The sequence below is a fragment of the Macrobrachium rosenbergii genome, chromosome 50, assembly GCF_040412425.1.
Source record: "Macrobrachium rosenbergii isolate ZJJX-2024 chromosome 50, ASM4041242v1, whole genome shotgun sequence".
Taxonomy (NCBI): domain Eukaryota; kingdom Metazoa; phylum Arthropoda; class Malacostraca; order Decapoda; family Palaemonidae; genus Macrobrachium; species Macrobrachium rosenbergii.
Window position 1 is genome coordinate 30,130,343 of NC_089790.1, and position 26,703 is coordinate 30,157,045.

Below are 26,703 nucleotides of genomic sequence, written 5' to 3' on the forward strand. Positions count from 1 at the left end.
CTTTCACTGATGACGCTAATTTAGCGATCGATTGCACAACTAATTCAAATTGCGTATCGATTTTTTACTCCAGGCTGACCATGATGTTGGGATTGGAAACGTTAGAGCCAGGCAAAGGAGAGGTTTGCACAGGTACAGGAGATAGAATGTATATATCAGAAGAAATTACAGGTGCAATTGTATCCAACTTAGCAGATGAATCCTGACTAGCTAAGGCTTTACTAGTTTCTCTAGCAATAGCTTTTCTCTTCCTATCTCTAGCCAGTTTCTTACGATGTGAATCCAAAGTCTTCCACTTATTTAAATCCCATTCACTACACTCCGCACATCTCAAATCAACTGAACACGTTTGTCCCCTATACTGAGTACAAATAGTGTGAGTCATAAGATTCCTTAGTAAGTCTCATATTGCAGCCTCTGTTACAATACCTAATACCGGAACTACTAGTGTCAGACATCATGAAAAATCCAAAGACAAGTCCAAAAACAGGCAAAAAGTCGTAAACCAACGATCAAATCTCACCTAACACTAACTAAATTGTGCTGCAAGGCTACGAAAATAAATACTTCACCAATCATAGATGAGAACAGACAACCAGCAAAGTATAAATTTTAAAATTCAAGCTGCTGCCAACCACAGTACTTCAACCACAGCTGGCAGAAACAAATTGGAGCTCTTTGCTATGTTGTACCTATTCTTCCCCTGAAACTGGGCGGGGCATGTCGCCATAACCAAAACAAACTAGCGTGACCTACAATTTCAAAATTTTAAGCTGCCGGTTAAAAGAAACTAATAACTATGTAATTACTGGGTAAGTTACTTATATAAAAATCACTTTTTATGTTGAGACTTAGTCCTTAGGTGGGAGGTCATCTCTTATCTGACAGATAAGCTGGAACCTATCAGGAAATATGTTACTGGTCCAAAAATTAAGCAAGAAAGAGATGACTCCCAAAGTCTCCAATCCAGTCTGTCATAGGAATGACAGAATGATAGGGCCATGAGCTTGAGTGCAATGTCTGAGATCTCATTTGAAAAGATTATCCTTGGAAAACCTAACCCTACATGGGCTGACAAAGGTCAGAAGGCAGTTATATCTGGCCGAAGTGATTGCTTCTATATTGCATCCCCCCTTCGATCATTCTTTTTCCTCCCATGTCTTCCGAAATGCAATTTCCCCATCTTCTCTCAAGCTTTCCTCTCCATGTCCATTGAATTTCTGTTTTCATGATCTCTCCTACAAAATGTCACACATCTCCCCTCCTCTTCAGTTGCCCAAACATCTTAATCTTGACTCTTGGACCTTCTTTTTTTGGATACCTTTCTGACTTTTACTGACACTGATGTATTAATTTCTTATCCTATCTCTGGTCATCACTCCACTCATCCATCTGAGCAACATTATTTCTGCCACATAGAAGGGTCAGGGGTGAGAAAGGACCAGATGCAGTTCAGCAGCGTCAAACAGGTAGTCTTTCCATTTGCTGACACCAGTGAATGCTTTTTAGCCTTATTCCTAAGCCTTTTCCTCTGACAGTTGCAGATCTTACTCCTATAAAGAGCAGTAACAGAGGGCATCCGTCTAAACAGAAGACTTAAACTCTGCTGTTTACACTACTTATCCATGAAGCATAAACAAACACTTAAAACAAAAACACATGTTCTAACTCAGTGGTCAGCATGAGTGCAAGATATCTTCACTTGACCAAAGCCAAAGAAACTGTGTTCTCTAACAGCAGGTGAGTGGAGGTCTTCCCCCACTCATCCTCCTACCACCTTGGTAACAAGTTTCAGCAAAAGTTTCTAACCCATAAAAGATAATTGTATTTCTCTATGAACAAACACTAGTTATCACAGACTGCTTGTCGTAACTTTGAATGCCCTGACTCCTACTACGAAACTACAAGGTCCATATACAATGAATTTTTTCACAAGAAGCCTAACTCATCGTACAGTATTTTTTTTTTTTTTTTTTTATAAAATTTGTTATGACTTGGTTATTTTCTCATGCTGACCCACTTGTATACAATGTAGCATTTCAAACTGTATTAGGAAGCTCAAAGTATTACCTTCTACTGATATTAAATTTGGGGCTAACTGCAGACCCAGGGATCTAAACTATCTTGGAAATAGCTGAAAGATAGAATAACTTTACAAAAGAAAACTTGTTCTTAACATTTCAAAACAGAAAATAAGTAATTTTCTAGATGATCTACTACTTTGACTGGAGCCCCAATTTTTAGGAAAAATGACATTTTTATAGTAAAAAATAAAGTTTTATATATACTTACCAAGTAACTGCATAGCTATAGTTTCCATTAACCAGCAGCTAGAATTTTTGAAATTCGAGATAGTGCTACTTATGTTTTGGTTAGGCTAGCCGCGTAACCCTGACCACTTTCGGGATAAGAGAGGAACCAGTCCAGCAAAAAGGGCTCGATAAGTTTATGCCTTCCTATCCATGCGAGGGGAGGAGGGAGGGCTCTGATCACATAATTACTTGGTAAGTATATATAAAACTTTATTTTATTATAAAAATGTCATTTTTATATAAGCAACTTACCAAGTAATTACATAGCTGAATCCCACATTGAAGGAGGTGAGATGCATGGCTCACTGAAGGAGGTGAGATGCATGGCTCTATATATTCAAACACATTAAAAATTGTAATGAAATGAGAATGGAAAAAATGCTAACATTGGTAAAATGTTTGCCAGTTCCTTACTTGGCGAGAGAGCTGCTACAGGAGAGTACTGCCTCTGGTTGGCGCTCATCTCAACCAGCAGCGGCATGGCAGTACAGCCAGGAAGCGCCTGCTACTTAGTGGGATTCTTTACTGCGAAGGAGTTTTCCGATTGCAGATTAAGAATTAAAAAGTTGCCCCTGCCCCTTGGCTCAGTACTGTACACATAAAAACAACCAGAGTAATCAATGTAGTCACCTAGACCATGAATTAAAGACCATTACCCAACAGAAAAAACAAAATGGAGGGGACTCCACGTACACAGTACCCACAGGCTCCCCTACCAGTCAATGCCCTTATTTCAAGGTGAAGAAAAAAAGGTATGGAAAGGATACTTCCTACACTCCCTCTCCCATCACCATGCCAGCAACCGAAAACAGACCCAAGGTACTGCAATTCTCATATAAAGTTTTGACTTCACTTAAGTAATGTGAGGCAAATACTGACCTACACTTCCAATATGTTGTCTGGATAATTGAGGAAAGCGACAAATTATGTTTAAAAGCAATGGACGTGGCTACCACTCTCACTTCGTGTGCTTTCACTTTCACTAAAGGTAAGTCATCAACCTTCAACTGCGAATGAGCCTCCAGGATAAGAGCCTTAAGAAAAAATGCCAGGGCATTTTTTGAGAGAGGACGGGAAGGATTTTTCACTAAGCACCAATGGTTGCTCAATGCACCATGAATCTTTTCAGTTCTTTGCAAGTAAAATTTAAGTGCCCTTGCATGGCAAAGGATCCTTTCCTCTTCCTCAGGCCCTAAGACATCTACCAGACTTTTGATAGAGAAGGAACGAGGCCACAGATTGAAAGGGGTCTCATTCTTCACTAAAAACCCAAGAGTAAACGAACAAACAGCATTACCCTGAGAGAAAGCGATTCTCTTATCTAATGCGTGCAACTCGCTAACACACTTAGCTGTAGTCAGTGCTACCAGAAACAGGCTTCCTTGTTAAATCTCTCATAGAGATTGAACTTAGAGGTTCAAAACCGGGTCTGACAACCACTTTAAGACCACAACCAGGTTCGAAGCTACTAATTTCTCTTCCTTACGTTTGGTCATATCAAACGACTTAATAAGACAGGACAAATCCTTATTAGAGGAGAGATCCACTCCCGTGTCTAGATACAGAGCTCAACACTACTCTGTAACCCTTAATAGCTGAGGAAGATAGTCCCCTAGAAGATCTTAAATAAAGCAAGAAATCTCCAATTTCGGCTACAGTTGTCTTAGAATACGAGATGTCAAGCGTTCAGTACCATAAACGGAAGACTGTCCACTTGGCTTGATAAACATTGCTCGAGGACTGGCGTCTGCAAGCAACCTTGAAAATACCTTCGATCGCACCAGTTTCCTGACAGTCTGAATGTGGTCAGGGCCAGAGTGGACAGTCCTTGGTGGAACCGTCTGAAATTTGGTTGTTTGAGTAAATTTAGTGCCTGAGGCAACACCCTCGGAAAGTCTGTCGGAAGCTCTAACAAGTCTGGGAACCACTCCTGAGTTGGCCAGCCAAAATGGAGCTATTAAGAGTCATTGTTACATCTTGGTGATTCCGGAACTTGTTTATTACTTGCCCTAACATCTTGAATCTCCGGAGGGAAGGCATACAGATCCTTGTCTGACCAGTCCACAAGCATTACATCCATCGCCCATGCTTGCAGATCTTGGGCCAGCGAACAATACAGAGGAACACAAAAGTTCTTCGCAGTTGCAAACAGATCCAGAACTGGCTTTCCCCACAGTTTTCAAAGTTTTAGACCCACTAAAAGATCCAGAGTTCACTCTGTAAGGAGCACTTGTTTTTGGCGGCTCAGTTTGTCCACTAAGACATTTAATTTTCCTTGAATAAACCTGATTAGGATCTTCATCTGGTTTAGATCTGCCCACAAGAGAAAAGCTCTTACTGCCTCACAAAGGGTAAAAGAGTGTGTCCCCCCGACTTGCTTCTTGACATAAGACAGTGCCGTGGTATTGTCCGAATGGACCGTCACTGTCTTTCCAAAGACTTCCAGAGCAAACTCTTTTACTCCCCAGTGAATTGCTTTCAACTCCTTTACGTTGATATGACATTTACTCTGTTCTGGAGTTCAAATTCCGGAGACCTCCCTGTCTCCCTAGGGGAGCTCCCCAACCTAGGTCTGAAGCGTCTGAATAAAGCAGTAGATCGGGGCTCAGAGGAAGGAGGGACTTCCCTTGAGACAGTCTGTCCCTTGATTTCCACCACAGCAGGTCCCGCTTGACTTCCTAAGTTATTGGGAAAACAAAAGTGTCCGGAAACTTCTTCCCGTTCCAGTTGGCTCGTAGATAAAACTGAAAGTTCCTCATGTGCAGTCTTCCCAGAGACATGAATTGCTCTATGGAAGAGAGGGTCCCTAGAAGCCTCATCCAGTTGTTTGCTGAGCAAGACTGAAGGGAGAGGAATTTTTCCACTTTCTGAAGGCAGGCTTCTATCCTGGGGAGGGGGGGGAAAACCGAAAAGTCAAGAGAGTTTATCCTCATCCTCAAATATGCTATCTCCTGAGAAGGGGTCAGCTGTGACTTCTGAAAATTTACTAAAAGGCCCAACTCCTGGGCCAGAAGAAGGGTCTTTTGCAAGTCCTCCGTACATGCTTCCTTCAACAGAGAACGAAGGGGCCAATTGTTCAGATAAAGCGAAATGCTGACCCCTACCATATGTAACCATTTCGCTATGGGTAACACTCACGTGAAAACCTGGGGAGCCATGGCTAGGCCGAAGCAAAGGGCTCTGAACTGATACACCCTGTTCTTGAAAATGAACCTTAAAAACTTCCTTGAGTTCTGATGAACTGGAACATGGAAGTATGCGTCCCTCATGTCCACTGAAATCATCCAATCCCCCTGACGAATGGGTGCTAGGATGGACTGGCTCATTTCCATTTTGAATTTGTTTTCTGGACAAACAAACTCAGGGCGCTTACATCCAGGACTGGCCTTGGGGACTACAAATAACTGAAAGTAAAACCCCAGAGAGCTGGTAACCTCAACCACTTCTATGGCTTCTTTCTCGAGAAGGGAAGACACTTCTTGGGAGAGGGCGGAAAACTTCTTGGAGCCTACTGAGTAGGCCGTCAGTACGACTGGTGAGCTGGTCAAAGGAGGCTTCCATATGAATGGGATGGAGTATCTCTCCCTCAAAACTTCCACAATCCAGGTTTCTGCTCCTTTCATTTCCCATTGTTCCCAAAAGAGGAGGAGCCTTGCTCCTACTGGTGTACGGAGGACGCAGGTCACACTTACGTAAGGGAGCTTTATGGAAGGACTTCTTGATCGCTCGAGAGACGAACAGGGCCATTAGCATGTGGTTTGGGATCAGGGCCATTAGCATGCGGTTTGGGAAAGCCTCTTGCCTGGCCCTACAGTAGTTAGATCTGAAAAAGAACCTGATGCTGTCTAAATAACGCTGAAAAGGTTACCATAAAGAGAACACTTCACCAACTGTAGTACTATGACCAACTGAGAAGCTCAAGAAATTCAAAAATACACTGCTCCTAAGGACTGAAGTACAGCCATCAGCCGGCAGAAACATACTGAGCTCTTTTTGCTGGACTAGTTTCTCTCTTACCCCGAAAGTGGGCAGGGTTAGTCGCCTAACCAAAACAAAGTAGTGCTACTGTGAATTTCAAAAATTCTAGCTGCCAGTTAATAGAAACTACTATATAGCTATGTTATTACTTGGTAAGTTGCTTATATAAAATCAACTTTCCAAATTCCCAATTCAGTCCTATACCAGGTCACAATTACCAGGTCGGTTATTCAGTTCCGTTTTGGTTGGTCCTGGGTTGGTGACAGAGTCGGGCCCGGAGGCGTTGAGAACTTCTGGGCCTAATCGCTATTGGAATTTGGGAGTACTGTTATCCGGGATTATAAGTGGTTCGGGTAATCTGCCTTCTGTGCCCAGTGCTGGCTGGACCCACAAGGTCTCAACGCCTCCGGGCCTGATTTCGTCATCAATACAGGACCAACCAAAACGGAACTAAATAATGACCTAGCACCTGTACAACCACCGCCCCACCCTCTCTTGCTATACATATCCTTGTAACCTGCATGCCATTCCATTCACTCTTTGAAAATAAATGCCAGAGCGCATTTGAAACGTCAGTGGAAATAAACCTAAGAATACAGAAATTTTGTATGTCCTTGGGAAACCTGATCTACCAGCTACAGGCTGAGGAAAAAAAGATAATAAGAAGAATAGAGAAGACTCTGTATAAATTAAATGCCGCAGAAAAAGCTATAACTATTATTATTATTATTAGTATTATTATTATTATTTAATCTTATTAATATTTGAAAATTAGTACTTATTATTAGGTAAAATATTTATTTATCATACAAAACAAATAAACATATACATGTACACTCGGCAAGGAAAGTGAGGATACAGTTTTTTTAAATCTTCGGACATATGTTGCTCAATAATGCGACATCTGGCAACCTTAGAAAGGGGAGCAGCTTATGTCTTATTGTGTTTGTTTTTTGCTTGATCTCCTATAACTTTCAATTATATTCTACGATTCTGAAATCATTGATACTTAAATGCAGTAGTAACCTTTACAGTATTCGTTCAAGTTGTAATATGCAGCGACAGTTCTGAGCAAAATAAACGTTTTTCGACATAACCTACCAAGTAACCTTACATGAATGAATTTATGACACCACAATGAACCGAACGCTTGCATAATCTTCCATAATGAAATCAATGAGTTAAATTTCAGCAATGTTCAACGAAAAACATGGGGAACAATAAAGGAACAAATGCAATGTTATGATGAGAGAGAGAGAGAGAGAGAGAGAGAGAGAGTGTCTGCTGTAGTGTAAGCCTAGGCCTATATGTAGAGCTACTCATTTCATATTTTTTTTCTTTTAGAGATTGAGCGATACTATATTTGTATAGTATGTTTTAGCAATGGAGGAGAGAGAGAGAGAGAGAGAGAGAGAGAGAGAGAGAGAGAGAGACTATGGCAACGTCAAGAAACATCCAGTTACTTGTGTTTTCCCACGCTGCTCCTCATCATCATAGAGAACGCTCTTGCAGATTTAAATAGATTTGGTCAACTTACCCTAGCTGTCACAGCATTTACTGACATTAATTCCAGCTGACTTTTAACATCGTGAATTACAAATATGAATGTGTAAAATTTAAAGAAATTATCATTACCTTGTATGATGATGCAATTATCTGTCCATAACAGAAAACGAGTAAATATTGCCGTTTTGATGAATAGTACTATACAGAGATATCCACACACTATCTTTTAGATCTCTATGAACGAAGTCATCTGAGAAATTCTGATTACTTTGGACATGCATGGTGTTTTTGAGTATCGGAACGTTTTTGTTTTGCAAATTTAACATATATGATATAATCTGCATTGTATTTTCATATTCTAGAGTAAATTTACCGAGATTATGTGTTTTCTGTAAGAAAAAAAATTAAAATTCGATGAGCGAAATCTAATGAAAACTGTATCCTCACTTTTCTTGCCAAGTGTACCATAAAAATTCTCTCATCTCAGTGAGAGAGAGAGAGAGAGAGAGAGAGAGAGAGAGAGAGAGAGAGAGAGAGAGAGAGAGAGAGAGAGAGAGATAAATTATTACTTTTATTATTTAATGTTACTTAATTTACACATAAAAGCTTGAAAATGTATAAATTACATAAACTTAAACACTTTTGCAGGGTTTCTCACAAATGTTCATGTGTCGGTGAAAAACTTGTGTATGACAATTAGTTAGGTTCCAATGAAAAGTTCATTGGAATGAAAAGTTCATTCATGCAACTTGAATCACACAAGTTCAGGGTATTACTGTATAGTCATGTATCATCCGATTTAATATTATGCAACCCTTAACACTTCGTCCCCAAAACATGATTTCATCTTGCATCTCCTGTATCATGCGAGTTGTACAGTATTTTCAATAACCCAGATAACATTACACTAACCTCTTCTCCTACATAGTCTGTAAACCAATCTTCTTCTTCTTCTATAAAATAAAAAAAAAAATAAAACTAGGCTTTACTGACTGGGCAAACTTCACTTCTGGTAGATTAAACTGTACTACGCTATGCTTGTAGAGTGAATTTCATTTGAGGTAGATTACACCAAGCTAGGCTTTGACCAGATTACCAAACATAAAAATGATAATTCCAGTAATAATCCATTTCTTTTAGCAACTGAATAAAAACATTCTCCTAATCATTTTGGTAGTAGGTCTTACTCAGCTGATCTTGAGAATGTAAACATTAACCTAGCCTACTTAAATTCATATGGCAGATGATCACTTTTTTTATATTACAATGATGATATAACATCATAATATAAGTATAAATGGATTCAGTAAGTAAAATATCAATTTCATTACCATAACCATCATCTTAAATACAGCTGTAATAATCCATTTGACTTATGCATAAAGATACTGCAAGTTTAACACCCAGCCTAGGCCAATAGTTCAAACATACACATTTTGCATCTTGTGTATGGTGTGAGCCTCTAAAATCTGAGAAAAATTTCTTTCTTAAAATATCACATGATACACAAGTGTGTGTATGTATGTATGTATGTATGTATGTATGTATGTATGTATGTGTATATATATATATATATATATATATATATATATATATATATATATATATATATATATATATATATATATATATATATATATATATATATATATATATAAGTTAAAGTATACTTTAGTTTAACCAGACCACTGAGCTGGTTAATATACTGTACACATATATATATATATATATATATATATATATATATATATATATATATATATATATATATATATATATATATACCATTCAAATTCAGAGATACAACAGCAAAATGAACTGCTTCTAACATTGTGTACACACCTGTACCCACTTATTCATACAATATATGTAAGGTACTGTACAGTATACAAAGATTATGAAATACAAATAAAAAATATATTTTTAAACATAAGAGAGAGAGAGAGAGAGAGAGAGAGAGAGAGAGAGAGAGAGAGAGAGAGAGAGAGAGAGAGAGAGAGAGAGAACACACATTCAAAGTAAGTAGTTTATCCTAACATGATGCATACATGTGTATATATGCTGTACACTTGCACACTCTAAAAAATGTAAAAATGTGCACCACTACATAAATGTATTAAGTGCAGTACAATACAGTAATGCATCAAGTAATGCCAATAAAAATAATGTAAGAATGAGAGAGAAAGTTGTGCCCAAAGTAAGTGTGTATTGTTTCCTAACATGATGCCCAATGAGGAAATTGTTGGTTGTGTGTGTGTGTTCACTATCCACCATCACAGGCTCAGTCAGGAAAGCATCAGTCAACATGAGTGTGTGTTCATTCAGCCACCCTCCACCCTAACATTCGCAAACAAAAAGCCTTATCCTATTGTCCAATAACCCTATAGTACTTTCTGGATTTCTCTAGTAGGAGCAAAATATTTTTATAATTTTTACCGGTCTTGGGTGAGTCTGCTAAGTGACCTAGTGCAGACTATAATACGGTCTTTGCTGCCTAACAGTTTATTACTTATCAGAAAGCCAGACCCCGAAGGCATCTGTTAAGCTGAAGTGCTACTGTATTAAATTTTTTAGTCATATATTAAAAAATACATTATAACTATTCCTCCTGGTCTTCAGAGGCTCCTAATTTTGCATAATGCTGCCCAAATCTAGATGTCTGAACATATGACCAAGGCTATTAATTATATGTATGTGCTGTAGGGGTTTAGTAAGAAAGGACCCAGCATCCCATGTTAGGTTAGGTTGGGATTCAGTATATCCTTCCAAAATAACAAAAAAAATTAGTTCTTACTGGGGACCCCATATAACATTGTATACAAGGGAAAGAGGCTGTAATGAGCTGACCAAAAATTTCTGCATTAAATAAATACTAAGCCTCTCAAATTTTTCAGAATCACATGCTGGGGGTGCGGTAGTAGTCTTCAGCTTTGCCATCATTTTAACCCAGGTTACATTCCCGAATCAAATGCTTCACTTGCCTTAGGCTATAGGCAAACTTACTCAACCACCCTCCAATGTCTCCACTAGGCTATTGTTGGGTGGAAACTAATTAGCCTAGTTGGTAATTCTAAGTATTAGCTCCGCACTGTTTTTACCTTGGAAACTGGTTTTTTCTACACTTTTAGGGCTTCTGATACTGGCAGTGTATATGTTTGTCGGCCAAATGGAATGTCCCTTCGCCGTGTTTAGTACTGGCCCGGGGGGGCGGTACACATACGTTAACAAGTTATTGCACTTGCCGGACGGGATATGAACAGTTCCAAACAGACATACTCATGCTCTGTCTTGTGAAGATTGCGTATCGAAACCCCTAACTGGATGGACTTAGGGGTTAATTACAGGTTAATTACATTCGTGCGACAAAAATTGAAGGTATATCCATTAGTAACCTAAAAAATTGTAGAAAATGTCAAGTTAGAAGGAAATCGCCGCCGCGGAGCTACTACTTAGGTCTACCGCCTAGTTAACGAGGTATTTCCAACGTAAATAATATAAAAAAATTTACAAATCATATCGGAAACTATTAACAGCGATACAGCTTGCATTCATACTGGAATAACCTAAAAGTAGCCTTTACAGAGCAGAGGTAGGCTACGATCCAAAGATGGTCTAGCCTATAAACAGAGAAGGCTATTAGTCTACGACCCTAACTGGTCTCGCTTTGGAACAGCCTAGACTAAACTCTTCCAGTGATCTGCAGCTCAGGGTATGGGGGGTCAAATCCCCGAACTAAAACTATGGCGTGGCCTACCTTGTCAGTTTTGCCATCCCCTTTGAAGAAACCTTTAAGCTTATTTGTCAGTCTATCGGTCATGGTTATAACCTCACTTCAGTACAAAATAACCTCATCTAGCGTCTGGTCTTCAAACTACAATGTAGCTCTGAGAACACTTCAATTTAAAATGCGGAACACCATCACCAGGCGATAACATGATCATATTGTTTACATATTTTTTTTTCTCACGCTTCTTCTACCATAACCATAACTGACGTTTCCGCCCTATGACGTCATGCGTCGCATTGTTGGGGTAGGCTAGATAATATCGGTGCACAATGCTTCAAATGAGATTAATTGCCCTGTGGGCTCAAAAGCACTAACAAACTTTGAAAGTCATAAACTTTTAGTCATTTACTCGCCTACTATCTCACGGAAATTTTTATTTAGATAGATTGCAAAAAACAAAATTTGATTCGGAATTGTTTCATTAATACTTTAACTTTATACACATAGATAAAGCTCGTCCACCATACATGCATGGCCCATAATTGATACATTTCACTCATCTCTTGAAAAGAAGCATATTTGGATTAAACGTCATATGATAAAAGTAATTTAAATTTACTGAAAACTCGTCCGTTTCTAAACACAGATACATCGTGTAGTGAACATTGTGATTTGCAATTCATTTTCAAAAAATATATGAGAAAATCGAACTAATTTTTTTCTTTTTCTTACTTGACGGTAATTATCTGCAGCCGATATCACTGAAGCTTGTATTTGCTTCTGATTGGCCGCTCAATTATGTAAAGGTAAAGATTCTATGTATTTTCTAAAACTACACTATATTGATGGATATCCAAAAATCTTTTAGCATTACTATCCTGCATAATTTTACAAACAAACGAGACAATAAACACTAATTAACACATCCGATGCAAGAACATAGCATGTTGAAATACATGTGCAATAAAGATTTCAGTGAAGACTCGTGACTGAATGTTCTAGATCCGTTGAATCAAAGTTATCTCCGAGGAAACTTGTGTACAATACCACTTGCCAGACGAGTGTTTTGAGGACTACTTAAATTTACATGTTCTATGCAAATGTGCAAAAAGATAAAAGAAAATTAAATATACTTTCATAACTAAATCAACAACAACACCGGCAACAAAAGAAAAGTGTTATGTACAGGCATGAATATGAATATTAACAACAAAGCCGCAGCTGTCCGAAACCGGAAATTTCCCACAAATTTTTGGGAGAAATGACCTCACGTGGGAGGAGTCGTGGGAGGGCAAAGTTTTATCTTAATCTGTGGAAGATTTTTCTGGGGGGAATATCTCATTTTCACGGACATTTTTGTAGAAATCCCCAAGATTGCAGTGCCTTTACTGTTAGTTATTTAGAAAATAACCGTATGTGGTTAAATTCACCCTACCAAAACAATAAAAAAGAAAGAGAAAAAGACTTTTTCACTGAAATTCCAGAAAAAGTGTTTACAGATGTGTTTCCCGTACAAGGCAAGTTCGGACTTTTGCCCAAAAGATGATCAGAATAAGCTTTGCTAGACAACCCTTGAAGGAAATGGTTAAAGTTAATAAAATTTCCCAGTCACAGAATGCAGATGTAACCAAAATCACACAAGATCTTATGGCAATGTATCGGAATCTTATGCATATTGCAGTCAATCCAAAGCATTTGTCAAAATGCTCTGATGAAAACCTTCTCAGTCTAAAGTTTCTGGACTATGTCTTGCCTTGTGAAGCAATGAACTTTGGTTATGAGTTCCATATTTTTGTTGCTGAGTGTTCTTTAGATAATCCTCAAATCAGGCATGTTAAGGAGAGATGCAGATCCTTTGTAACTGAACTCATAAACCAAGTTCAGATGCGTTTACCAGAAAATGTAGACATTCTTTTAATGTTGAAGCATTTTCATCCACAAATTGCTATATCCCATACTAAAGAGTCTATTGCTTAATTGCAGCCAGGTACAGGTCAACATTTAATAACTTAGATGACTTGCAAAATGAATGGAATGCGATTGGCATTCAGCGATGGCCTCAGAGTTGCTTGGGTAATGTTATCTCATTTTGGGGGAAAGTTACTGAAAGGAAAAACTCAGCAGGAGAAGCAGTGTTTCCAGATGTATCTAGCTTGACCTATCATTAAGTTTGCCATTTTCTAATGCCTCTGTCGAGAGAGTTTTCTCTCAGATGAATGTACTTCAATGTAAGTCGAAAGATCGCCTTTGTGTCAGGTGTGGAGGCATTGCTCCAGATAAGGAGTGGCTCGTTACAACGCTATGGGTCGTGTTAACTAAGTTTGATCCTCCTCATGACACGTTGAGAAATTTTTATGCAAAAGGCTGTGTAGAAGAGGGAAAGATAATTTTGTAGCCTTAAAATTAGAGTAATAAGTATAATAAGTAAGCAAGGGATGAGAATTATCGATTTTTTTTTTTAATAATTGTAGGTTAAGCTGGCAGATTTTTTTTTTTATGCCAAGCAGCTGAGCAGCGTTTTAATAAGTTATGTAGGGAAGATAAGCATTCAGTGACTCTGAATGATTCAATTTCTTTGATTTTGGGTACAATTGTCTTTAATTTTCTTCTAATTATTTTTTTTCAAATATTCCTTATTAATACAGAGCTAATAATTCATGTGAACAGTTATTCAATTTAAAATAGGTTTTTGATTTAAAAGTAAAAAATGTTGTTTTTTTAAGTTATCTGCTGATTTTGCTTGTGTGAATCATGTCATTAAGAAATAAATAACTGGTATGTTCGTGGGAATTTTCATGTGAATTTCCTTTTCTGATCCTGAGATTTGTGGAGGGAAAAAATCGCGGAAACACATGGGACTCCGAGATCTGTCACATCAATGGCTGTCTCTCATTTCCTTGTGATATTGTGACTTCAAGTGTATAGTGACTGAATAGTGGAATACATTATTCCTTACCATGTTCACTTTACCTTGAAAATAACTTGCACCCAAAAGGAATTTTATTTCACTGCATGTTATTCTCGCCCGGTTTCGAACCCATGCATTCAGGGTTAGATCAGTAATTCAAGTGACAACTCTAAAACCATATCTGGTGATAGCTGAATGGATAAGGTATTCTCATTCCTGTATCAAACTTGAAAAGCATGGGTTCTAAAGTTCGAAACCTGATCAAGATAACTGCACTAATCATGTACAAGTTACTTTGGGTGCAAGCTATTTTCATATATATATATATATATATATATATATATATATATATATATATATATAATATATATATATAATATATATATATATATAATATATATATATATATAATATATATATATATATATTTATATATAATATATATATATATATATATATATTTATATATAATATATATATATATATATATATATATATATATATATATATATATACATATATATATATATATATATATATATATATATATATATATATATATATATATATATATATATATATATATATATATATATATATATATATATATATATATATATATATATATATATATATATATATACTGTGTATATAACATGACATGACGGTATTAAACACACACAGAACAGCTAAAATAGTTTGTATAAACTATAACATAAGTAGTAAGACATAATAGAAAATAAAAATAACCAGCGGGTTAAACACTGAGAAAGACAGCCCGGTTAGCAGCTAAGATGAAATTCTGGTGGCAAACAAAATATATGCTTGTTTTCCGTTTGTCAGACCTAGATCATATTAGTGCAAGAGATGGCATGGGGGTACTGTTAAAAATCACAATTATATATGTTAACATACCTGAGTATCCTTTTTCGCATTAACGCCGATCTTATTTCCCATCTTTCAGGCACCTCTTGATAGTCCTTGGCTAGAATCCACATTTCAGTTAGTCTGACTTCCGATTTCATCTCATTCTGGATCCTGTGTTCAGTTCTGACATATCTTCCATTTCATAAATTGTCACACGCTGGCACGCTTTCCAGTTTATCACCAGTCAATTATGAGATCTTATGTCAGAGCCGTCTTGATAAATACGTCTGATATCCACATCCTCTCATGTCTAAAGTGCTGTATGATAACAAAGTATATACGCTGACCTGTAACAAAAATCTGAACATCTATTCAGATAACTCTCGAGTTATTTCCTTATAGATTTACTAAAGTCTGTTGAGAGAGAGAGAGAGAGAGAGAGAGAGAGAGAGAGAGAGAGAGAGAGAGAGAGAGAGAGAATTTACTATCTTAGGACTGACTATTCATTGTTTCATTAAAGAATAACCATCACAGTACTCTCACTTTGAGGGTTACCTTTTATCATGGTCTTAAAATTTTGCAAAGAAATGCCTGTAATAACATACAACGAACCAATGCATATTTAAGAAATGAAATGCTACCCCATGTGCGAGAGAATTATGAAAAAGAGCTGGTGAGAATAATTAACGTTATTCCTATATGCGGCGTTTCTGGGGCATATGCCTTCGCTCGTATAAATAGTCTCTGCACAAAAGTAAATTATCATGTCATACAGCAAAATATAAATTTGAATATTTTAACATTATCGTCTGTGTTCATATAAACCCAATTTATTTTAAGTTTCCACAATCCGTGAGTCAGCTAGTCTTTGTGATGTATCATAAAGGTGGCCCGGCCCCTCCCGAACTGACAATCACAGAGCCACAAAAACATATGTATTCTTTCCGTGTAAATAGGTTTTATGTCACTAAATATGCGTGTCTTTTTCTAAATGTCAGGAATCATCAACATGACTCACAAGCACAAAGCCGTAATTATATAAAGCATACATGACATCTTGCTACAGTATCGGTACAGAATACACAGAAACTGCTCGAAAAACACGGTGTCTAAACCGTTCACACGTTACTGTAATTTCATTTCTTACTAATCGGCTTGGGCTCAAGGAGTTCCGCTAGTGTCCCACTTTACCTCGCCACTTCAGTAAGAAAATACATTCCACTAGTCTAGACTTGTTCATATGTTCGTGGCCACAGAAAACGTGATTAATTTGGATCTGTTATCATAATCTGGAGTCCTTTGTAACTTCCTATGACACCAATCGGTTCCTTAGGATCATCACTACTCACAACATTATGCAAAATCACGAAGAACTAACATAAGATGAGAAGGAATCCTTCACTACTACAACAAGAGAGACTTTCACAGCAGTCCTCCCTGGCCCGGGAACCCTGACTGCTCTGACAGTGTTGCCATGACACCATGTTACTGTTGGTCTTCCAAATTCTGCCGGATTACGCCATTCTCTTAATCCTTCGTTAAGGACGGAAGACCAAGCAAATGATTTAAAAAAAATTTTGCTTGCTTGTTCACCGACACTTAAATTATTTTTATTAGTAAAGGTTTGGTTATATCAGTCCATACACAATTCCAGATTGATCGGCTATCGACTGGACTACAAATAAAATCGTTGCCATTTATGGTTTTCAATTCATTTGGCAGACCAAAGTCAGTGCAATGAACCTGGGCCTACACACAATATCATGTCGTGTTTCGAGTTTCAATTATCTATATTTGTTTCCGGTTTGAGGGTTAAAAGCAGAAACTTACGAGTTCTTAACCCGATTTCCTTGCCATATTTAGTATATTCATGAATTTTTTAGTCTAAGAAAATGAAACTGCTATACATATATACACAGAAACACACACATTATATATATATATATATATATATATATATATATATATATATATATAATGTATATATATATATATATATATATATATATATATATATATATATATATATATATATATATATATATATTATATATATATAACTAAGCCGTTACCTCATGCTATGGGGATGATCCTATGTAACTACTGTACAAAATAACTTTTATTTTCTTTTTATCTATAGTGAAGGCTCACTAACACGTCAAGCCCCTTAACATAGCACCCTTATATTTCTCCACGTTAACAAACCACATTGGAACACTCTGATCGTTTTTCAGCTGTGCTTACCAGATCAGTACATCTTGTTTGTATCCTTTAATTTCTGACTCTTTCAACCCTTTGTAATCCATAAGCCAGTTGACTAAATTATCTCGCATATACACCTGTACACAGTTTTCTCTTCCGCCATGGAACGGCACTCTTCAAATTCCCCCCCTTTGCTCCTCAAGCTGCAAATCATCATATCACAATGTACTATTTTTACTCCTTCCTTCGTGCCTTTATCGGTTAACAATATCTCGTGACTCACTGGTCGTATCCTAATGTTTTGCACACTCCTCCTATAATCCTTTCACAAATTCACCGTTGCCAAATTTTTATCCATCTTCTCCTCATTATTATTATTATTATTATTATTATTATTATTATTATTATTATTCAGAAGATAAATCCTATTCAAAGGAAAACGCCTAAGGGGCCAATGATTTGAAATTCAAGCTTCCAATGAGTATGGTGTTCGTTTGAAAGAAATTTCAGATTATATAAAATGCAGAACGGAGAGAAATACACAAGTACAAGGTAAATTGTTTTGTGTAGTAATGCATTGCATCTTCGCTTGAACTTTTGAGGTTCTAATTGCATCTAGGCCACTTCGCTGAATTATATATTGAACATTTCATCCGAGAGTATTTTAAAGAAATACATATCCAACCTGACAATCGGGTATAAGGGCAACGATATCTCACCTTTGAAATCTACTAAACACTACCATAACTCTAATTTCTGTAGAACATTAGTTTATTTCCAATGGGATACAGTTTAAATATGCTACATAAATTTAGTTGGCAGCACTGTTCTACATAAGAGACGCGAGACCTCTTTTATAATGAATTAAAAAACCTTCAACAATGTACTTTTCATGTGTGATATGATGAGCTATGATGGAAATAAAAAATATATAGGCACGTCATAAAAATAAAGCTTTATTTATTGGCAACACTGCCACGCACGAGAGGCGGTGCGACACTTCAATGTTCCACCTTTCTTCAAGGTCAGGATTTCACTATGGATTTTCATGGTGTGCCAACGCCCGCCCAATTCATTTCCTAAATACCACGTCTGGGGAACGTTTTGAAGTCGGCTTGCTTTCTTAACCATGATGGAGAAAGGAACGTTCAGCAAACAAATAGTTTATTTGCAATAATCATATCCGAAAATAGTATTCGGTGTCGTTTGTAAATTATTATTGAACTGGTGAAATTTTCTAAGTCGATACCTACAGAGCTAATCGCTGATCTAGTGTTGTGACCTGCAGAAAAACAAATGCTAATAAGACGAATAAAAATAAATACAGAATTGCCTCATACAGAATAAACTACTATAGCGCGATTAATTTTTGTTACTGATCCTGCCAAAGAATAACCAGTCCTGCTTTTAATAGAGGAAACCACACAAGAAATCGATAATGTCTTGATGTCTTAAACTAAACAAAATTAGGGAAAGGATATAAGTACCAGGTTTGAATTTACCTTAAACTTTCTACCGAACTGGTTACCATTCACCATAGTAACATGGGCTATATTACAAGAAAACAACAACGAATTTTTCCGGCAAAGTCGCACCGTATCAGCGACTCGAGCAGTCACAGCTACTAAAGTAAATGTCAAATCATTTCCTTTACTTGACGTTAAGCAAAGAAAGTATAAAGTACGAATGGCTGGCATTTGGGGTTTGAAGTCAAGTAACTGGGGCCATGAATTCCTTTAAAACAAAGAAAATTTTTATTCACTCTTACTGCTAATATCGATTATGCAGTGTGATATCAGAGCAATAATGGCTAAAATATTGTATGTCTCAAATGAACGATATTTGACATGTATAATCACCGTAACATGCCGAGTGAATGATCGAAGACATCCCCCAAGTTGCAAATACATTCTGTGTAACACCAGTAACAGAGGAATGTTTTGTTTTTTAAGCTCCGGTAAATCCTCTGATGTCACTGACACTGACGGTGGCTGAGAAGCCCATAATGCCCACCTACCAAAGATGACAATTTAAAGGCATAAGCAAATCAAAAGGACTTAAGGTTTTAATAATAGCGGAAGCTGACTGTCAGTGCCAGCTTTCCTCCTTCATAAACGGATATATGCACATAAAAGTAAAGAATTGTCTAAATATAAAAAGTTAACCTTATTTCGTAACAAGCACGAAAATGCTAAGACTTGTTACCATGCACGACTCCAGTATCCTTGTAATATCCACCTTCTGACTCCTCTTGCTATCCCCCTTCTCCTTACTCCCCCTCCCCCTCACGTTTTCCTTTGCTCTGGGTTTTATCTCACCTGCGTCTAGTCCCAGCTGAGCCAATTCCTGCCTCGTTAGCGCTTATACAGAACTCTAACTATTGAGTAATAATTGGTATAGCATTTGATATTTTGGATTTGGTATTGGGCAGAATATTTTGATCGCTTATTGTATTGGTAATGTTAATTAAGTGGTAATATTTTGCTTTGTGAAGTTTTAATCAAGTGGTAATATTTTGCTATGTGAAGTTTTAATTAAATGTAGTAAAGTTTTGTGGTTTTTTTTTCCATACAACCTCTTATTTTATTTGGGATATATGTAATAATTTTGTGGGTTTACTTGAACCTTGACAAATGGGGGCCTGACCGGGATCTCTAAATTTAAATTAAGATTCTGCCCAAATCCATTTCATTGTAGCATTTTGTATTCTGGACGTAGGATATGATTATCATGTGTTCAGTATTATTGTTACAGTGCGCAAGTAATTCAGCAATGTTTCAACAGTGGTACCTTAATCGTTTAGAGTACGCGTTTTTAATGCTAGCGAGGTATTTTAATTGTTCTGTACACGAGTCACCATCAACTTTAAATGTCTTTTCACTTTAAGTACGGTTTGCAACTAAGCTAATGTAGTTTATAATCGGGTCTTGAACGCTGGTTAGCCGCTTTCGATATTACTGGAGCATTCAGCTAAAAATCTTAAGGCAACGTATTTTGCTTAGCGACTGTCGACATGGGTAGTTGGTGGAAATGCTAGTTTTAACTAATTATCCTTGTCCGAAGCATTCTTTTCCGAAGTATTTAACTTCAGAATTCGCTTCAAGTTTGTGTTGCATGCATTAATCGTGATTTCAAGTTGTTTGACACGGTATATGGAGTAGATTGTATATCCTACTTTCAGAAATAATGAACGATTGTTTACAAGTTGTCCCTAACAGGAGACGTCTTTTACCTCAACATGCCGGTCTTTAGTGTAGATGATTTTCACAGTGACCCAGCGTCACACCGCACTTCGATTGTTGTCGCTAATGAAAATTAACTTTTGTTGTTAGCCGCGAAGTTTGGGGATAGTTCTTCCTCCGAATGCTAAGAAGGACGTAATACGTGATTGTATAATACAACATTGTATAAGTGAAGACCTAGTGGATAGCTCTGAGGCCAGCAAATATATCGTGGACGTAGAGTATGAGGCTGGCTATTCAGTTAGAACAAATGACAAGAGAAGACATAAATGCTGAATCAAAAATTATAAGAGAAAACAAATGAATCAGATTACTTCCAAAGTTTGATGAGACTGAAGTTGACGTGTCTAAGAGTTTCGAAGACTTGGCTTCCTATGTGAAATGGCCCCTTGAACAATGGATGTGGTTCATTAAGTTGGTCGGGAAGGCTGCAACTGTCGTTGGTAGTCTGGTAGGCGAATTGAATTAAGCAGTCATCAAAAAAGCTGTTTTAGGTGCATATGCTGTAACCAGAGAAGGTTATAGTCAACAGTTTCGTGATTGTGTTCCTCATCTTAAAACTTGGACTGAATTTGCTGCAGAAAAATAAGGTTATTTAAGAAGTGGCTTGAATCAGAAAATGTAGATAACTTTGATGCACTTGTTAATCTCATTGTAACGGAGGAATTTAAGAGACGTCTACCACAAAATGTTGTATGTTCTTTGCAGTCAATAAAAATCTAAATCTCTATATAGCTGATAGGGAAGATAAGGATCCCAAAAAGGCAGCTGTTTTGGCTGACAACTATTCATGAATACATAAAGGCAGCCTGGGTAATGTAAAACACAGAGGTTTATTTTCCAGTTATTGTAAGAAGGAAGACCATGTCATTATTGTCCAAATCCTGCATGTAAGAGGGGAGGGGGGGGAAGGGTCTGAAAACAAAGCTCCAGTGAAGGTGTTACCAAGATACAAATCAGACACCGGGAAAGAATCTACGATGCATTGTGTATCACAGGATAAGAATTTGAGAAATTCATTTGTAACGGCACGGTATCTTTGCCAAGTAGTGACAGACACATAAAGAGTAAGAATATTAAGGGATACAGGTTCAAACCAAAGCATTGTAATTAAAAACGCTGTTCCAAATCTCAAATTGCTTGATGAAAACGTCAGTCAGGGATTTAACTAAGGCAGAATTATTACGGCTCACCGAAGTGTGTATGGATTGTCCGTATGTAATTAGTAAAGTAAAAATAGGTGATGACCCGCAGTATGAAAAATAATGAACGGGAGAAAGTGAGTGTACCCACCCTCGCAGATAAAGTACGAAGGGTGTGGCAAGGCTTAGAAAATTACAGAAGGAAGATCCAACCTTAGTGTCATTATAAGAAAGCCTTAGAGAAAGGAATGGAAAAGGTACCTGGATATTACTTTAAGGATGATGTACTTATCAAGTTACATGGAGTGACAGAACAGTTGGTAGTCCCTTATGAGTTGGAGCTCGCTCATAATTTCTCATTTTGGAATAACCAAAACTTATAGCCGCTTAACGTATGACTTTTTCTGGCCTAAAATGAAGGCTGAGGTAAATTTCTTCAAACAATGCCATACTTGCCAAATTGCTGGTAAACCTAATGCGGTTATACCAAAGGTACTTTTGAATCCCACTGTACCTCATGAGCCTTTCCATCGAATTGTCATGGACTGTGTAGGTCCACTGCCCAAGAAAAAGAAAGGTAACGAATATCTCGTGACTATAATGTGCCCAACTTCACGATTTCCTATTTCAATTCAAGTCAGGAATATTTCCTTTAAGAATGTCCTTAAACACTTACAGTATTTACAACCTACGGGTTCCCTAAGGAAATCCAGTGTGATAGGGGTACTAAATTTAAGAGTGATGTATTCCAGAAAACTATGAACGAGTTGTTTTATGTTTCTCTCATCTCCTTATCTCCCAGAATCTCAGGGAGCATTAGAACGGCATCATCAGACTTTAAAGTCGTTGCTAAAGAAATTCTGCATTGAATCGGAATGTGACTGGGATGGGGCATAGACTATGTACTATTTGTAATTATGGAAATACCTTGTGAAACTCTAGGTGTATCACCTTTTGAAATGCTATATGGTCGTAAAGTAAGTGGTCCATTACAAATAGTTAAAGGCTTACTCGACAATTATATCGTAGAGGAAATAACAGTGAGTCATTACTTACAAAAATTAAAGGGGAAGATGACTAAGATTCATAAATTTGCTCTAAACAACCTGTTTAATTTAGAGATGAAAATTAAGTATGATAAATACACTAAAGCAAGGAAATTTAATGAGGGGGATTTATGATTAGCCTTCTTTCTCGTTACTAGTTCTCCTTTTAAAAGTAAATTTTCTGGTCCTTATGTTACAGAAAAAGTTTAATAATCAGAACTATATCTTAAAAACTCCAGATAGACGTAAAAGCCCTCAGTTTGTACATGTCAATATGTTAAAGAATATCACGCTGATTCCTCTGCTGCTCTATTCTGATCTAGAGACACTAATATTGTAAAATCAAAGTCCACCAACCTAAGAAGATCCAGAAAATGGAATTCTAGTGGGGGCTGACTCTTCTAATGACGAAATTTTAGGATCTCTTCCACAGTATCTACAGCACCTGAATGAGGAGCAACAGTGTGATGTTAAGCATCTGCTACGACAGTAAGAAGTATGCAGTGATAATCCCAGAGAATGCAACTTCAGTACTCACGACATTGAATTATTGCCAGGTGTTCGTCCTATACGACAAAACTACTATAGAACAAATTTTGAGAAACTGAGGGTAATGAAAGAAGAGGTGGAGTATCTACTGAAGCATAAGCTTGCTGTACCTAGCAAGTTCCCCAGGGCTTTTCCTTGCTTACTAATGCCGAAGTCTAATGGTAAGGTCAGATTATGTAAAGACTATAAAAAATAAATTCGGTAACTATAAAAGTTATCCTTTGCCACGTATTGACTCCATTGGCAAGTCGAAAATTTTAACCCAAATCGATAGTCTAAAGGGCTATTATCAAATCCCATTGTCAGAGAGAGAGCAAAGGAGATGTCCTCCTTTATTACTCCCTTTGGGCTGTTCCAGTATGAAAGACTTCCTTTTCGTATGTGCAACGCACCTGCCACATTTCAGAGAATGGTAAATGAGGTTATGAGAGATCTGAATGGGGTTTATGGTTACCTGGGTGATATTCTTGTAGTATCTGACACTTGGGAAGAATATCTTAGCAAGCTTAAGGCCCTTTTTGATAAATTTAGAAAGTTGGGTTTAACCATAAATCTTGCTAAATCGAATTTTGCTAAAGCTCGGGTAAAGTACTTGGGACATGTTATTGGAAACTGAGAAATTTTACTCAAAACCACGAACATAAAAGCTATACTAGATTATCCTAAACATACAAACAGAAAGTAAGTAGTGAGATTTATTGGAACGTCATATAATCGCCGATTTTGCAAGAATTTTAGTAATGTAGCTCATCCATTGATCAACTTAACTAGTACTAAAACCAAGTGTGGGGGATGAATCTTGTGATCATTCCTTCAAACAGATCAAAAGCTTACTTTGCTGTAGGTCAGTGTTAACTACTCTTGATCTTACGAAACCTTTTGTTCTCCAGGTAGATACATGTGACTAGGGGTTGGTGCTGTCCTCCAAGAGAAACCTGAAACAAATTTACTTCACCGTGTCATACCATCCATGCAGGTTGAAGCACCAAAGATCAAAATCTACTTTGGAGAAGGAGCTATTAGTTATAGGGCAAGCCTTGCAGAAGTTTTAAGTCTACGTTTCTACAAATAACCCTATTACTGTGTACACGCAATCCCCTCGTCTTGAACAGAGCTCGAAATTTAAACCAGAAGTGTTTAAGATGGTCGCTATACTTGCAAAACTTTAATATCAATGTTCAACACATTTATGGAAAAGATAATCATATAGCTATTCACTGCCGAGAACACCTGTGCCCCAGAATATCGTACCTCAGTAGGTTACGATCTCTTCAGCAGGGAGATGTCAAGTGCCAGCTTTCCTCCTTCATAAACGGATCCCTGTACATAATGTAAAAAATAGTCTAAATATAAAAAGTTTACCTTATTTCGTAACAAGTACGATATTTCGTATCGTAATATGTACGATATTTCATAACAAGATTTGTTACCATGTAGTACTCCAGTATCCTCGTAATACCCATCTTCTGACTCCTCTTACTATCCCCCTTCTCCTAACTCCCCTCCCCCCTCACGTTTTCCTTTGCTCTGAGTTCTAGCTCACCTGTGTGTGTCGTCCCAGCTCCTGCCTCTTTAGCACTGTTAGAGAACTTCTCTAATTATTGTGAGTAATAATTTGTATACCATATGATATTTTGGATTTGGTACTGGCCAGAATATTTTGATTGCTTATTGTTGGTAATGTTAAGTGGTAACATTTTGCTGTATGGAGTTTTGTTTAATTAAATGCAGCAAGTTGGTTTTTTCCATACAACCTCTGTTTGTATTTGGGATATATGTAATAATTTTGTGATTTAACTTGAACCTTGACCCTGACATATACCGTAAGTGAACCCCACCCTATCTCACCCAAAAGAAAATCTGCGTAGTTTAAACTTTACTTAGGATGTATATGATATATAAAATTTACGTGATTTTACTCCAAACTTATTTACATATAAGAAAAGCAAAGCATGAATGCAAGAGACAGTGGTGGTGGTAATTAAAATATATGGTATACTAGACAAGTAATATAGTAACTTGACTAAAACTTGGCCCTTGTGAAAGGCTAGGCCTTTTATGAAATTCTGCCACCAATCACTTGCCAGTGATTTTATTTCCACAAATCTTCTTCAGTAATCTCCAGCACATCGCTTAGACCCCGGTAGCACATGTGTATATGTATCGTGCCAAATCCCCAGCTCCCTTTCTCCCAGCAGCGAAGAGATGTGAGCGGTTTAGGCCGACAGTTCGAGACGTGTAAGGCACCTGTTATGTTTTTTTTAGGAGATGTTGGAGTGGCTTTGTTTGTGTGTGTATTAGTCTGTAACACCCATTTGCTTTCAGCAAACTTATCCGTTGATTACATACATAATCCCGGGGTGTCTACACGGATAGCAAAGTGTCCGCCCTCTGACCGGCCGGCTGCGGATTTAAACCCGCGACACAGACTTCTTATGAAGTCCGAGTCTGCTGCTCTACCAACCGAGCCATCGAGGCTTCAGTAAAAGAATCTAATAATATTGTATAAAAAAATACTGTATGCAAACATAACACAAGATGACGCTCTTGAAATGGAGAACCTGGTATTGACCATGAGAACTTCTAAAAGTTTTAATAGGCCAAAACATTTCTTAACTATTATATCAGACATAAATAGAAGAGTTGGTACATGCTCTATAATCTTTTAAGACTTCAGTAACAATGCCCAAGAGGTTACAACAAATCGGGAAAGTCACTGGAAGGATTTAGCAACTCGGACACAGCAAAGGTTTGGAACCTTCACAAAAAAGGTTTTCCCTAATTACCTGCAGGAAACACACACAGCATACCCAAAAGGATGGCACAGCTAAGGATACCCTCTTTGCCAACATTTATATGAGTTTGGCGGAATGCATTTTCCCATACAAAGCTGAACGAGCCACCTGCGTCTTTACAACACCTTTGTCAGGGCAAATGACCACGGTTAAATCGACCTTCTCCACAGCACGTTCTAGGGTTGTAGCTTGTTCTGCTATATTACAGAGGAGTGTACACTGAAGGTTGCTTTTTTTAATGTCACTGTAACTCGGAAACAAATTGTGACTAAGGTTAACTCAAAAGCTACTACCCTGAGCTTTTGTCTTAATTGGCAGAGCAAATACCCAAATAGATGTAAGTGCAGTGCCACCAACACTGTGATTATCAAGAACTCGACTCTGACACCAATACAGAAATCAAGAAGGCCCTCAGTTCCTGGTATACCC

At 37.3% G+C, this 26,703-nt stretch overlaps 1 protein-coding gene across 3 annotated transcripts in view; it reads right to left on the minus strand.

The window, feature by feature from the left end:
• Nucleotides 1–16,760, minus strand: part of LOC136832804 (uncharacterized) — a 36,420-nt gene extending 19,660 nt beyond the window's left edge. Inside the window, exons 1-2 of one of the 3 annotated variants that reach the window (XM_067094387.1) lie at nt 16,648–16,760; nt 15,347–15,645 (exon numbers count right to left, since the gene is read on the minus strand). In XM_067094387.1, the coding sequence (XP_066950488.1) occupies nt 15,347–15,388 (42 nt within the window). In that variant the 5' untranslated portion in view covers nt 15,389–15,645; nt 16,648–16,760. Of the gene's footprint in view, nt 1–11,550; nt 11,791–15,346; nt 15,646–16,647 lie in introns of those variants that run through there. The other 2 variants (XM_067094386.1, XM_067094385.1) reach the window with 2 other exon arrangements.
• Between the last annotated feature and the right edge of the window lie 9,943 nt (nt 16,761–26,703).